This window comes from Theropithecus gelada, chromosome X (genome assembly GCF_003255815.1).
Source record: "Theropithecus gelada isolate Dixy chromosome X, Tgel_1.0, whole genome shotgun sequence".
In the NCBI taxonomy this organism is placed as follows: Eukaryota; Metazoa; Chordata; class Mammalia; order Primates; family Cercopithecidae; genus Theropithecus; species Theropithecus gelada.
The window spans coordinates 66476406-66490869 of NC_037689.1; the positions used below are offsets into that span (position 1 = coordinate 66476406).

Consider the following 14464-nt stretch of genomic DNA (forward strand, 5'->3'; position numbering starts at 1 on the left):
TTGTCTACCAGAGCTTAAAGAGAAAGACCATCAGGTGGGGGCAGGGTTAGGCATGTCTGAGCTCAGACTCTCCTTGGGTGGGGCTTGCTGCAGCTGCTGTGGGGGATGGGGTGTGTTTTTCAGGCCAATGGAGTTATGTTCCCAGGGGGATTATGGCTGTCTCTGCTTTGTCACATAGGCCACCAGGAAACTGGGGGAAAGCTAGCAGCCACAGGTCTCACCCAGCTGCCATGCAGCCTGCAGCCAGAAAGCCTGGTCTCACTCCCACTGCACCCCCACTCAACAGAACCTAGTTTATTTCAAGGCAGCCAGTGAGCAGGACTGAGAACCTACCCTAGGCCATAAGTCTCCCAGCTGAGAAAGCAAGCAGGCCCACAGTTCCTCGGCTGTCCCTGCGCAGCAATCCACCTCCCTCAGAGGGTCTGTGGATTCTCTTGGCTTTCCTGTTACGTTCCTGCGGTAGTTCTTAGAGCCAAAGTTCACAATATGGTTCTCCACACACTGCTCTGTCTATGTGAGTGGGAGCTGCGAGTTAGTCCTGGCTCTTCTCCACCATTTTTTCCCCAATCTCAGTAAACTTATTTTGATTTGAGTCTCCTGAATTGGTTGAGTGATGTAGCTTGGCACGAAATTTATTTGCTTACCACTTTGTCTTACTATTTTATAGTGTGGCTATATAACAATAAGATGGCATATTCTTTTTACATACTTTATGCTGAATCTAAAATGAATATGGAATGTTTAAAAAATATATTTTTAGCCTAAGAGAAAGTGTACAATTTTACAGAAGATAAATCCACTAAAAGGATTAGCATGTATTGGAAGACTACTTTCTGGTTGTTTAAAAATGTAATGAAACACAGTCTATTAAAGATAAAAATTAAAAAATTAAAATTAGCTAAGATCCCATAATTGAAAGAGCCTGGAACAGGAGAGGACTGGAGTCTTAGAGGATCCCAGCTGGGAAAGGACTTGTTCTCCCTAGATTCCTGTTGTACTATTTAATTTTCTTAGAGTGGGCATACAAATAAATTGATTTCCATTTAAAAGAAAAAAAAATCTATTTCTAAAAAAATAAATAACCAAATAATTACATACAGAAAGAAATAGAAAAAAAACTTACCGTTCCACACAGTCAGAAAGCCTGGAGCAATGGTTGGAAGCAGGGGCATCATGCCCCCCCACAACATACAAGAATCCATTATATGTGGCAACTCCCACACCTCCACGTCTTTTGGACATTGGAGCACACAAACTCCACTTGTTAGTGTGTGGGTCAAAGTATTCCATTGATTTGAGGCAGGAACTTCCATCACGTCCACCAATAGCATATAATCTAGATAAACAGACAGAACCGCGTGTATGTATATGTGTGTGTATACATACACACACAAAATGCATGCATAGAGTGAGAGTGAGAGAACTTTGCACAAAGCTTTTCAAGTTTCTGAAGGGTCTGACTATATATTCTACTCCTACACTATTTTGCAGTGAATAGCAGAACTCTGTGAATAGATCATTACCTGAGGGCACCTGTTAAAATCTATCCCAATCCAAACCTCCCTTTTTCACTATCTTTGTCACGGTCATTTTAACATAATTGAATAAAAGATTTCATGGGATATGAGGCACAGAAAAAAGAGGGAAAGATCAAAAGGATTGGCAGGATAGTTCCAAAGAGCAACTCCAACAACTTTACAATTTTAGCAGGGTTCAATTACCTAGGAGCAGAATCTGTTGTTTTTATGTATCACTTTATATTTGCATTAAAAAATTATCACTTAGAAGACATTAACTTAATAAACAACTAAGGAAAGAGGATAGAACCTAGAAACTAGATTTTTTTTTTCCCCTAGGAAGTGATATTGGCTATGACTTTTCTCCCATACACTTTAAAATGCCATTCTTTTGATTAGCATTTTAAAAATAATTTTAAAATTATCGTGCATTAATAAAGAAGACAGACATTTATTAATCCTTATTCCTATAACTTCCCTTCATGCTGAGTTGTAAACAACAGCAACTCAGCAAAGCACAATTAAATGGGGCAAATTTCATGTTTTCATCCTGTTCTGTATTAGGTAGGAGATTACATAACTGAATCACCTGACATTATTCAGATCAGGCCACAGATAGATTTAGGAGTAGCTTAAGCTCTAAGACACTTTAAAACTGGACCTCCTCTTAACTACGGACATTTCCGATTTATTTCTGTGCAAGGTTTTAAAAACAATGTGTTGACATTTTGACTGAGACCATATCTATGATAATATATTGGCTTCATGCATAGTCAATATAAACACACAAGGCTGTCTCTGGCAACTGACTCAACCTATTGTCTGAAACTCGCATGATTCATTACCCTCTTATATGCTGGTCATTGTCTCCAACGTTCCCTTGTCAGAAAGCAAATAATACCTGGTAACAATTCAAGCTCTTAGAAACTTCTAACATCATCATGTTTTAGTATAATATCTCGGAAGTGATAGGCAAGTGACAGGAAGAGGTAAATATTCAGGAAGGGTGAGACTAGGTAGGATTCTATATTTAGGAACCCTGAACGCTCAGGAGAGAGATTGTTGAAAGAATAAAAGAATCACCTTGTTATAATCATAGACAGACTAAAGTTTTGATAAAAATAAATCATCATGTAAAAAAAGTAGTAACTTCTTGAGGGTAAAATTAGAACTGGCTTGCCTGTAAAAGTGTTTCTCAAGTTTAATGTGCACAGAAGTCACCTGAAGATCCTGTTAAAATTAAGATTCTGATTCAGGACGTTTGGGGCGGGGCTAGGATTCAACATTTCTAAATACATCTCAGGAAAGGTGGATGCTGCTGGTCCCAGGACAACACCTTGATTAGCAAGAGCATAGATAATATTTCATCAAGTATTTATTTTAGACAAGTATTTTCAGTCCTAATGGAGAGTTCCAATGAAGATCTTTTATTATTGATAACAAGTACATCCAGGTGTTTGGAATGCTAATTGATTGATGGATCACATCACGGAAGTTCTGTACTATATGACCTGGAAGCAATGAGCATGTGTGTTTCAACTTACTCACTTGTTGTTTAATGCAACAACACCGACTGTGCTTCTAGGAGTTGACATACTGGCTACGTAATTCCACTGTCGTCCCTCAGGGTCCCATCTTTCTACAGTATTTAGATAGCTCCATCCATCATGACCACCTACAGCATACATTGGTCCTTCAAGAGTGGCTACACCTAAAAAAATTAAAATTAATATGTGGGTTCACCTAGGTATGCCACACACAATGAATATTGTTTCATTTTGCAAGCAATTAATTGCCTAACTTTTTTTTTTTTGCTTATTAAACAATTTTACATACATATGAATCGTTTACAGACTCTGTTGTAAAGCTAAGTATGGTTTTCTAACCTTATGAAACTTTCAGTTTTAGTTACCATATCATAGAAGGGTATCATTGAAGTCAAAAGAGGCAGTAGAATGCATCACTTCTAGATATGTAATTTAAAAAGCTGGCTCTTTCTGGCAAAATTTCAACATTGTTTGTTGATGTAACATGTAGATACAACATGATGTTGATTCTTAGATAAACCTTAGAATAACAGGCTGACTTCAGTAGGTCTTTATAACCTCTGGTGTTTAATATAGGGGTAAAAAGATTCCCATGAGCTAACTTACTAGACAGCTTTTTAATGTAGTTAGAAGTTTGTTTTTTCAGGTATTATGAATAGCCCATTTCTGCTTTGCATCTGCTATGATAATTTACATGATGGTTTTTTCCCCACCTTGACTATCCCAATCAACCTCTCAGTGGTATATCATCATCACTTCTCCTACCTATTTACTAATATCAATTATATTGAAAAATAAGCTTGCTCTGATTTCTCTGCAGGACCTTTCGGAGCTATGTCTAGGAATAACACTGACATAACTAGATAATATAATTATATAGTGTATTATTTGGCAGAGTCAATTTATCAGGATAATTGGGACAAGCAATACCATTCCTGAATCTGCCATTTTTTAGCTCTGTAAAAGTCAAATTAAAAAAAAAAAAAAAAATGGAAATTTTTCTGTTGTTCAGCCAACTCTTACGATATCACAAAAATATGGAGCCTAGTATAAAGAAAGAGGTATCCTGACAAATATTCAGGAGAATCAAAGTTCTCCACCATGGGCACATGATTCATCTAACTGGAAACACAATTCCTCTCAGTCGTCAAGTACTTTCCTCTCTAAATTGAGATTAGAAGAAAACTCCTTGCTGTAGTTGTATATTACTTAATAGTAAATCCCTTTGAAAAGATGTTATCCTTTTTAGAAGGAAACCCCTTTAAAATACTGGTGGAAGGGAATCAGGAGTAACCTGCAACAACAACAAATGTTTCCCAGGCTTTTATCATTTCCTTAAGTTTTTCATCATTTTGGAGACATTTTCACTAAGGATTTGGCTAAATCCCAATTATGTGCTGCTAGATTTAATTTTTTTTTTTGAGACGGAGTCTCTCTCTGTCGCCCAGGCTGGGATGCAGTGGTCGGATCTCAGCTCACTGCAAGCTCCGCCTCCCGGGTTTACGCCATTCTCCTGCCTCAGCCTCCCGAAGAGCTGGGACTACAACGCACCCGCCACCTCGCCCGGCTAGATTTTTGTATTTTTTAGTAGAGACGAGGTTTCACCGTGTTAGCCAGGATGGTCTCGATCTCCTGACTTCGTGATCCGCCCGTCTCGGCCTCCCAAAGTGCTGGGATTACAGGCTTGAGCCACCGCGCCCGGCCAGATTTAAATTTTTAAAAACTCTACTTACTATACCTTCTTGAAAAATACATTACGTTAAGCTCTTACCTAAGCCGTGCCGATGTGTTGACATGGGAGGCATCACAGTCCAGATTCTGCCAACTGGATTAAAACATTCCACTGTATTCAAAGTTTTTAAACCGTCTCTTCCTCCCACGACATAGAGCTTATTATCAATAACTGCAACTCCAAATTGAAGCCTACGGCCATTCATGGTGCCAATATGTAGCCAACTGTTGGTCCTGAGGTCATATTTTTCAATAGTAGTAGTACCTGACAAAGGGATATTGAACAATGGTAAAATGTACTTTTATTGACATTTTGAATTGGTATTATACACGTTATAATTATATACCCACAACTTACAGCACAGTATCAGTGATTACAATTCAAATGAAGTAAGTAGCCCAGGTCATTCTACAACCTGGGAGATAAAGCAAAGGATAATCTTTTACCAATTCTGAACCCAAATAGAAGAGTCAAAATAACATGTTTTATGTAATATGTTTGGTTTATACCCTTACAACGCTGGCTTTGGCTATACTATTCTACTGGTGGTATCAACACAAGTGTCAAATGACATAATTTATGACAAAATACCTTGGATTCTATTATTGAATGTTTGCACATCTGTTACAGATGTAATTATTTATAACCATTCGATATATTAATTTATGGTTTTTACATTTGTTTTGGGTGTGTGTGTTTGTGTGTGTGTGTTTTTTTGTGTGTGTGTGTTTGTGTGTATGTGTGTGTGTGTGTTTATTTAAAAGACATGTAACTAAAGGACCAGGAATGAAAATTATTTTTAAATGGGCCTTTAGCTGGGTGTGGTGGCATGCACCTGTAGTCCCAGCTACTTAGGAGGCTGGTGTCGGAAGACCCCTTCAGCCCAGGAGGTGGAGGCTGCAGTAGGCCAGGATCAAGCCACTGTACTCCAGCCTGGGTGACAGAGTGAGACTCTGACTATATAAATAAATAAATGAAATTCAAAAAATGTTAAATGGGCCTTTGGTGTTGACTCACATAATGTTCCATGACGGTAATGATGCAAGAGGTAGAGAGAAATTTATGCAGATAGTAAGGGCAAGAGAGTCCTTGGTGGAATTACCTTTCTAATCAAAAGCAGCCCCCCAAATCATTTGTTTTCTAACAAAGAGCAGCCTGAAAAATCAGGCTGCAGACATAGATAAGCAAGCTGGAAGCTTGCACAGGGGAATGCCAGCAGTTGCACCGATTGGAAAGGGCTACCTTGGGGGCAGGCATTTCCAACATGGAGGCTTCATCTCCCCTTTTTTTTTTGTTACCACGTGTACAGTAAGAAAGAAACGGGTAACATGGCCAGCTTAGGCAGAGAACCTACCTGCATAATAAAAGATTGGTGTGGGGGCGGCCAGAGATTCGTGCCCTATGCAAATGGCACACCTGGTCCTAACCAGTCTTTTGCTCCCTATATATATGAGACACCACCTCTTCACCAGCTCATCTATGGACCCCCCTGCATTTCATCACAGATCTGGAAACCCATTTTTCCAGGACCCCTCTCTGTAGCAGAGAGCTATTCTCTTTCTTTTGCCTTTTAAATTTCTGCTCTTAATCTCAGTCTTTGTACGTCCTTGTCTTTGATTTCTGTGGCCATGAGACAACGAACCTCATGTGTTACCCCAGACAATGAACCCGCTTCAGTAGCACAAAATATTACAGTTGAAAATATAGAATTACAAGGTATTACTTTAAGTGTTAATATAATTTTATTTTCTGTTCAATCACTAATGTACAAAGTTTACTGCCGTAGTATACTGTCACTATTGACAAAGTGAACTATCACTACTGTCATAATGAATTGCCACTTCAGTAGGCAATGCTTCTTACCATTCATTTGTAATAGCTGCTGCTATTTTTTAGTAAAAGCTGCTTCTGCACAACAGGGAAACTCTGAATAATAACCAGGGTGGAAAATGATAGAATTATTTTTTACATCTATAGTGTATCTAATAGAGTTTGTGGCAGGTTTAAAAAATTTCATCCCAATTACACAAAGTCAACCACAGTAATAAGCAAAAACACTTTCCAGTTGTTCCTTTACTGGGAGATTTGTGAAGAAAATGCAGTCCATTAGTTATAATGAAGATGCAGTTAACATTTGAAGCAAACCCATTGACAGTTACAGGGCAATAGTATGGGGTCATATCCAGTCCAAATTTAAGCAGAGTGTATATTAAATATATAGCTGCTCCTTGATTAGATTGAATTAGCGGAAACCGTGTTTCCTTCCTCTAACTTTAAATATATTCTGGTGAATAGTGCACTGTAAGTATTTGTGTTCCAAATTTGGGGTTTTCTAATACAAACTTGTAAATACACAAGGACTCATTTACTCTTTCTCTATCATTACTGCCTCTTTCACTGATAACATGGATTTGACTGAATACTGATTTAGAGGTTAGCAATTGCTCTACTGACTATATTTACTGCTAAGAGGTCAAATTATAACACCTATCAAAATATCTTTTCTACATTAAATATCTTTGAATGGTAATGTTAAAACTGAAATAACTACAAACTGACATCTACTTTTATTCTATGTTTAATCAGTCATTAAACATAGAATGTTGAATGTTTTCTACTTCTTTCCATTTCCTCATCCCAGTCTTCCTATGTCTGTATTCTTATCTGCTTGCTATAATTTTAACTTTTAGTTCTCTTTTTGTCAGTGGACTTTACCGGTGACCTAATTTCGATTAGGAAATAAAAGCTAGTCTGCACTCATTGTTATGATTATGAAGATATGAATGGTGGGGTGATTAGAAAATTGTACAAATCTACATTAATCAGCTGTATGTAGAAGATTTACACTGAGAGATGTAGATGTGTGAATCATGCCAGGTTAAATTTTTCAAGGCATTAGATTCAATATAGAAGATAAAATGATCCCATAACTTTTGACTGCAACATGAGCATTTATGACTGGTAGTTCTACAGATTGAAGTTTGAAGACTTCTCCAGCCCCTTTGTCCACCCCCAGCAATCCTTCAGCTAATCAAAATGTATATTCTCTAGCTGCTTTACTAGGGCAGCTCTATATTAGATGGAAAAATATAAATTCAATTGTTTTACTATCTTTTCCTTTAAAATTTTTCTGTATAAATAAGTTTCTGCCTCAGAATGTTTGATGTATTGTTTCTCAATCCATTTCTATGCTCTTACCCAATCGTCGTTCGTCATCTATTCAAGAGTGAACAAAACCCATCAAACTTATCAGTGTTGTTGAGAACACTGTAGTTCCTGCGGTAGTAAATATATCTGATGTAATGATTTCCTCCATTTACTTTACAAATGTTCCAAAAGTGACAAGATTAGCCTTTACTTTGTCTCCTGCCATACTCTTTATTCAGAATTTATTTTTTAAATAAATAAAAATTTGCAAAATACTCTGTATGTACAAGACAGACATCCAAAGTTTACTAATTGACAATTTAACAATTTTGACTCTGTGATCATACTTAACACTTTCTAATGATTCTTTCAAATACATGGTAGGAGTTAGAGTTAGCCCCAGCCATTAGTGTGATACCTATATTTAACAGCAATTCTGAGCTTGTTATATGAGTCAGAGAGGAAATTAGAGACTGAGGAAGCACTGTATTTCTTAAACATCAAAATATAAAAGTTATTTTTTTTTAATTTTTAAAATTTCAATAGTGTTGGGGGTACAGGTGGTTTTAGGTTACATAGGTAAGTTCTTTAGTGGTGATTTCTGAGAATTTAGTGCATCCCTCACCCAAGCAGTGTACACTGTACTCAATATGTAGTCAAAAACATCTTTTAAAAATAACTGAAACAACACACTATAAGAAAAGGCGTATGTATAGAAATTAATGTTTATACTTTTGTGAAAATATGTAAAGTAGTACATTTTTCTTTTTTTTTTTTTCTTTTTTATTTTTTTTGAGACAGAGTCTCTCTCTGTCGCCCAGGCTGGAGTGCAGCGGCCGGATCTCAGCTCACTGCAAGCTCCGCCTCCCGGGTTCACGCCATTCTCCTGCCTCAGCCTCCCGAGTAGCTGGGACTACAGGCGCCCGCCACCTCGTCCGGCTAGTTTTTTGTATTTTTTTTTAGTAGAGACGGGGTTTCACCGGGTTAGCCAGGATGGTCTCGATCTCCTGACCTCGTGATCCGCCCGTCTCGGCCTCCCAAAGTGCTGGGATTAGAGGCTTGAGCCACCGCGCCCGGCCAAGTAGTACATTTTTCAATGTCATACTGCTTTATACAGATAAATGCTGCCCATGTAATGTTTTTGTTATACTTCTTAGGTTTTCTTTCTTTCTTTTTCTCTTTTTCCTTTTTTTCGTTACTACGTGTTTACCCTGGTTTTCTAATAGATTCTAAAATCCCCCAAGAGTTTTGTTGTTGTTCTTTTGTCTGTAACAGTGGCAGTGTAGAAAAAGGAACATCGTATTTGAATAAGAATTTCATCTCCAGCCTTTCTTGATGTTTGTCCTTGGGTTGGCTATCTAACCTTAAGAGGGGCAAAGTAGCGGTGACATTATTGTAACATTATTGTGAGGATTAGAAACGATGTTTGCAAAATGCCAATCAAAGATTAAGTAATCAAAAAGGTAAGATTTTACTATTCTTTTAATGGTCTGCAACCTCCCATGAGCCTTTTATAGTGTCTCCAAATGCCAGGAACTCAAAAGTGTCTCATACCCTCATTTATTTCCATGACAAACTTTGGCAATAGAGTCCAGAGATTATAGGTTCATATTTCACTCATTTTTAGAGACTGATAAGGAGTTATAGATACTTATAAACATTTGTTGTAGGCCGGGCGCGGTGGCTCAAGCCTGTAATCCCAGCACTTTGGGAGGCCGAGACGGGCGGATCACAAGGTCAGGAGATCGAGACCATCCTGGCTAACACGGCGAAACCCCGTCTCTACTAAAAACACAAAAAATTAGCCGGGCGAGGTGGCGGCGCCTGTGGTCCCAGCTACTCGGGAGGCTGAGGCAGGAGAATGGCGGGAACCCGGGAGGCGGAGCTTGCAGTGAGCTGAGATCTGGCCACTGCACTCCAGCCTGGGCGACAGAGCGAGACTCCGTCTCAAAAAAAAAAAAAAAAAAAAAAATTTGTTGTAATATATTTCTTTATGGTAACGAGAAGTTAAGCAAGATTAGCCCGAATAAAATGCCAAAAATAAAAAACAAACACAAAAACCAAACACACACAAAATTTTCCATTTCTCACAATGCAAATTAGGCTTTTTGCAAAGTCAGAAATGAAGGACAAGTGCACTTGCATTTTTTATTTAGTACTCTTGTAATTTAAATACCAAACAGTAAATCTTTTAATATGCTTTAATATTCGATTTCGTCAACAAAATGCAATAAAACCTCAAGTTGCCAGACTGGAGATTAATTATAGGATCTCATTGTCCTATAAAACCTATCTTGTAACATTATTGTTACAAAATACAAAAATATTGTTATTTGTTATTTTCTGAAGAACATCAGTTCTTCAAGTAACCCTACAAATCTGCAGATATTTGCATTTGCAATCTCTTGTTTTATGGGCTTATGATTAATAAGTATAGTTACTATATAGTCTTCCAATTTTCAATTACATATATCAAAGAAAATAATGTGATTCCAGTAGGACTTCAAACCAAGTTTTTAAACTTTTTTTTTTCTATCCCATATCCTTTCCTCATTTTCCACCATCCCCCAGTTTCAAGATGTCGCTCTGAGATAAACTTTACATCCTTGGAATGTTTTCTTTCCTCCACTCCCTTTCTTATCCCATTCTATGCTCCCATGCCTTACGCACATTTGTTTACCTAGATGCTTGATAAACACACACCATACTCACTTATCTCGTCAAATATTTCCTTAGAAGCTTCAGGGGCCATATGCTGATACAGACCAGACACCTCTAGCCACGATGGCACCAGCCCCTTAACCAGATGGAACAATAAATAATTCAAGACAAGCCACTGAAGTGGGTCACAACACCTGCCACTTCCTAGCCACCCTGTCTATTCTGCATTCCAAACCCTCTCTTTAAAACCCCCACATTCCCTCTACAAATGGAAGAGTAGGAATTTTTGGAAAGAATTCCACCCACTCCTCCCCTTACTAGCATGGGAAAGAAAATCTTCCTCTCTTTATATTGCACCTCACTCTTGTTATTATGGCTTCTTTCTACAAGTGGCCAGCAGCCAGACCTTTTGCCAGGTGCAGTCTCTTTCCTTTGTGATTAACATGTGAAAGGAAAATAAATCTTGGGACCCCCCCAAGCCACGAAGCCAAAAGGAAAAGTCAAGCTGGGAACTGCATCAGGCAAACCTTCCCCACCTTTTTATTCCTAAATAAGATAAATACTGAGTTTTTTTTTTTTTTTTTTTTAAAGCTACATACCTCCCTCACAATTTGCCCACAAGGAAATTCCTTGTGGGCCTCCAGATGCTTATCCTTAAGCAGTTAACATTGAATTTCACCCTGGCTATGCAAATTGACAGCTTATTTTCATAGGTGCGGGACAAAGGAATGACAGAACTCACTGTCATCCCTCTGTTCACCTGAGACAAATGCCTATCTGATTGCTTCCTCTGCTTTATTGTTTATGGAAAAAATGCAGATTCTCTAAGCCAGACTAAGGCATAAATGAGTATTCTTGTACTTCCCTCACATGTAAATTGTGTATTCAGTGAAAAGCTAATCAGCTACTCAAAAGAATGCAACCATTTGTCTCTTATCTACCTATGCGCTAGAAGTCCCCACTTTGAGTTGTCTCGCGTGTCCGGACAGAACCAATGTACACCTTACGCATATTGATTGATGTCTGATATCTCCCTAAAATGTATAAAATCAAGCTGTACCCTGGCCCCCTGGGGTTCAGAATGGGCACATCCTTAACCTGGGCAAAATAAACTTTGTAAATTCATTGAGACCTGTCTCACATACTTTTGGGTTCACAAACACTAAATAAGTTTTCCTTGAAAAGATGTAATATGGCAAAGTAAATATTCAAGTTTTAAAACAGGTTCTATAAAGTAAAAGTGCCTATTAAGAGTTCAACACTAATCGAAAGGTTATGTCTCATAAGGTAAGTAGAAAAATGAGGTCACAACATCATATAAAGCACCCTGTTTATGAAAATTCGCTTTAGGTGCACTCATTTAACATGGCTTTAATATCACCCTTATAATTTGGAGGCTGTTAAGAATGTATCTTTTTTGAATGAAGACACTCTAAGTTATTTTTACCTTTCATAGCATCCATGCCTCCTACAGCATAAAGTGCCCCCACAGTTGATTTTCTAGGTTTTGTCCGAGGGCTTTGCATCATGGATCTTCTCTCAGGTAAAAGATGATACTTCATAGCTTCCATCAGGAGCTTCTGACACTCAAGATCACCAGTAAACATGGAACTGGTTTCAAGATCTGCCAGTAACTGCAAAATAGTGATGCATGGCATATGAACGGAACGTTCACCATTAGAAAGAACGTATTTGTATTTATGTAACTTTGCAGGCTGGGCGCAGTGGCGTACACCTGTAATTCCAGCACTTTGGGAGGCCAAGGTGTGTAGAACGCTGGAGCTCAGGAGTTTGAGACCAGCCTGGAAAACATGGCGAAACCTGGTCTCTATAAAAAAATACAAAAATTAGCCAGGTGTGGTTGCATGTGCCTGTAATCCCAGCTACTTGTAGGCTGAGGTGGGTTGATCGTTTGAGCCTGGGAGGTAGAGGTAGAGAAAACTTGAGCTAACCTAAAGGTAGAAGTTTGATTATTTAATGTTTTTTGTTATTTAGCAAGATTTTTATTTTCACTTATCAAGGAAAATAACTAAAAGTCTGCTGGTAGTAGCTAATGATCTCTGCAGATTTATTTGACACATTATTCATCTTTTGAATATGTACACATATAATTTAAAGGAGCAAACATCAAAAAGCACTCATAGAAAGTATTGCGGAAAGCAGTCAAAGAGAATGGCTGTGTCTGCACAAGCAAGAATCTCCTAGTCTACTGCATGCGGCTAATACAAGTAGCAATCTTTTTGGTGGATTTGGGGTAGTTGTGTTGGTAGTGGCGGTCATGCAAACATGCTCAGTTAAAATAACAGACATGGTGGATGGTATCTTTATCATCTGATCACTTCTGCAGAATATTCTGAAAGCAGGTGCTTTTTAACTGAGTTGAGATAACATGCCTTAGTAACTAGCCAGCATATTAACAAAAAGAGATGATCAATTCTTTTTATCTATCATTACCTGGCAGACAGTGACCTTATTTAACACTGATAAAAGTGAGGTAAAGTATTTTTCATGAGATGAGTTGGAGAGAAGTCAAGAGTATATTTCAGAATGTTGTCAAGAGTCATCTTAGATTGGTTCCCTTGGAGTTTTGGGTCCACAGTATCATGGGACATTGAGAGGAATAGTGAGCAGGTTGCTGGAATAGAAGAAGTAATCTTATTACATTAAACTTCTCTGAATTTTCCTGCTCTCCGTGCGTTAATTTCAGTTCTGTTCTCACTCCGCCTGTGATATCTGATGGATCTTTATTTTGACCTGCCTCATGAGAGTCCAGGCATTTGCTTAATGCATATGCTTTAGAAATAGGTCTAAAAACCAGGCTATGTATTTTTCCCTAAAAATACTCTTCAAAGATTCATCACCATCCTTTTTATATGTTTCATTTCTAAAATATTTGTAAGATCACCTTTTACATTCTTTTGGAAAGCCTATATTTGCATGACATTGCCTATCACTACCATCAACAGGGAAAGTTCACACAGTCCATATTCTAGGTCTAAGGCATACTCAGAGGTGGGCTACCACAGTACTGTTGGTTGTGTATTTGGGCTAGAAATGTCCCTCCATTCCAATAAAATAACAGAAGTTCAAACTAAGAAGTTCACTTTGCTGAAAATGTCTTATAGACTTAAGGCTCTGTAAAGATATAATCCTCTGATCTTACACCAGTGCATCTTAAGTTTTTTATGCCTAAAGTCACAAGAAGAAATTGTTAATACACAGATTCTTCAGCCCGTTTCCCTGAAATTGATTAACTGGGTCTGCAGTGGAACATGAGAAATTGTATTTTTAATAAGTTCACAGACCCAGGAACATTTTGAAAGGCAGTCTTTGAGAATCTCATATATCATAGAACCTTTCTTGAGAATAATACACATAAGTGTAAATGTTCACCCAAACATAAAATTTCCATAGATTCTAAAGATCATCTATGAATCCAAAGATTTAGAACCTTGGATCTAAAATTATATATATATTTGTTATTTCTGTTTTTGGCTTTACTATTGCCTTGTTCTTTGGATAAATTTGCTATAACCCGAAAGGTAATCAATGTTCTTTCATTGCATATGAATAGATTCTTAAGAGCATGCATATAGTTCTATGGAATTTAATTAACAGCTGGAAGTTTTAAAAAATGTGGAAAAATCCACTGGGCACAGTGGCTCACGCCTGTAATCCCAGCACTTTGGAGACTGAGGCAGGCGGATCACAAAGTCAGGAGATCGAGACCATCCTGGCCAACATGGTGAAACCCCATCTTTACTAAAAATACAAAAATTAGCTGGGTGTGGTGGCACGTGCCTGTAATCCCAGCTACTTGGGAGGCTGAGGCAGGAGAATCGCTTGAACTAGGGAATCGG

General features: G+C 38.0%; 1 protein-coding gene across 2 annotated transcripts in view; it reads right to left on the reverse strand.

The window, feature by feature from the left end:
* Positions 1 to 14464, reverse strand: part of KLHL4 (kelch like family member 4) — a 162575-nt gene that overhangs the window by 31283 nt on the left and 116828 nt on the right. For both annotated transcript variants that reach the window (XM_025372221.1, XM_025372220.1), the window contains exons 6-9: positions 12052 to 12238; positions 4836 to 5060; positions 3066 to 3228; positions 1124 to 1336 (exon numbers count right to left, since the gene is read on the reverse strand). In XM_025372221.1, the coding sequence (XP_025228006.1) occupies positions 1124 to 1336; positions 3066 to 3228; positions 4836 to 5060; positions 12052 to 12238 (788 nt within the window). The remainder of the gene's footprint in view (positions 1 to 1123; positions 1337 to 3065; positions 3229 to 4835; positions 5061 to 12051; positions 12239 to 14464) is intronic.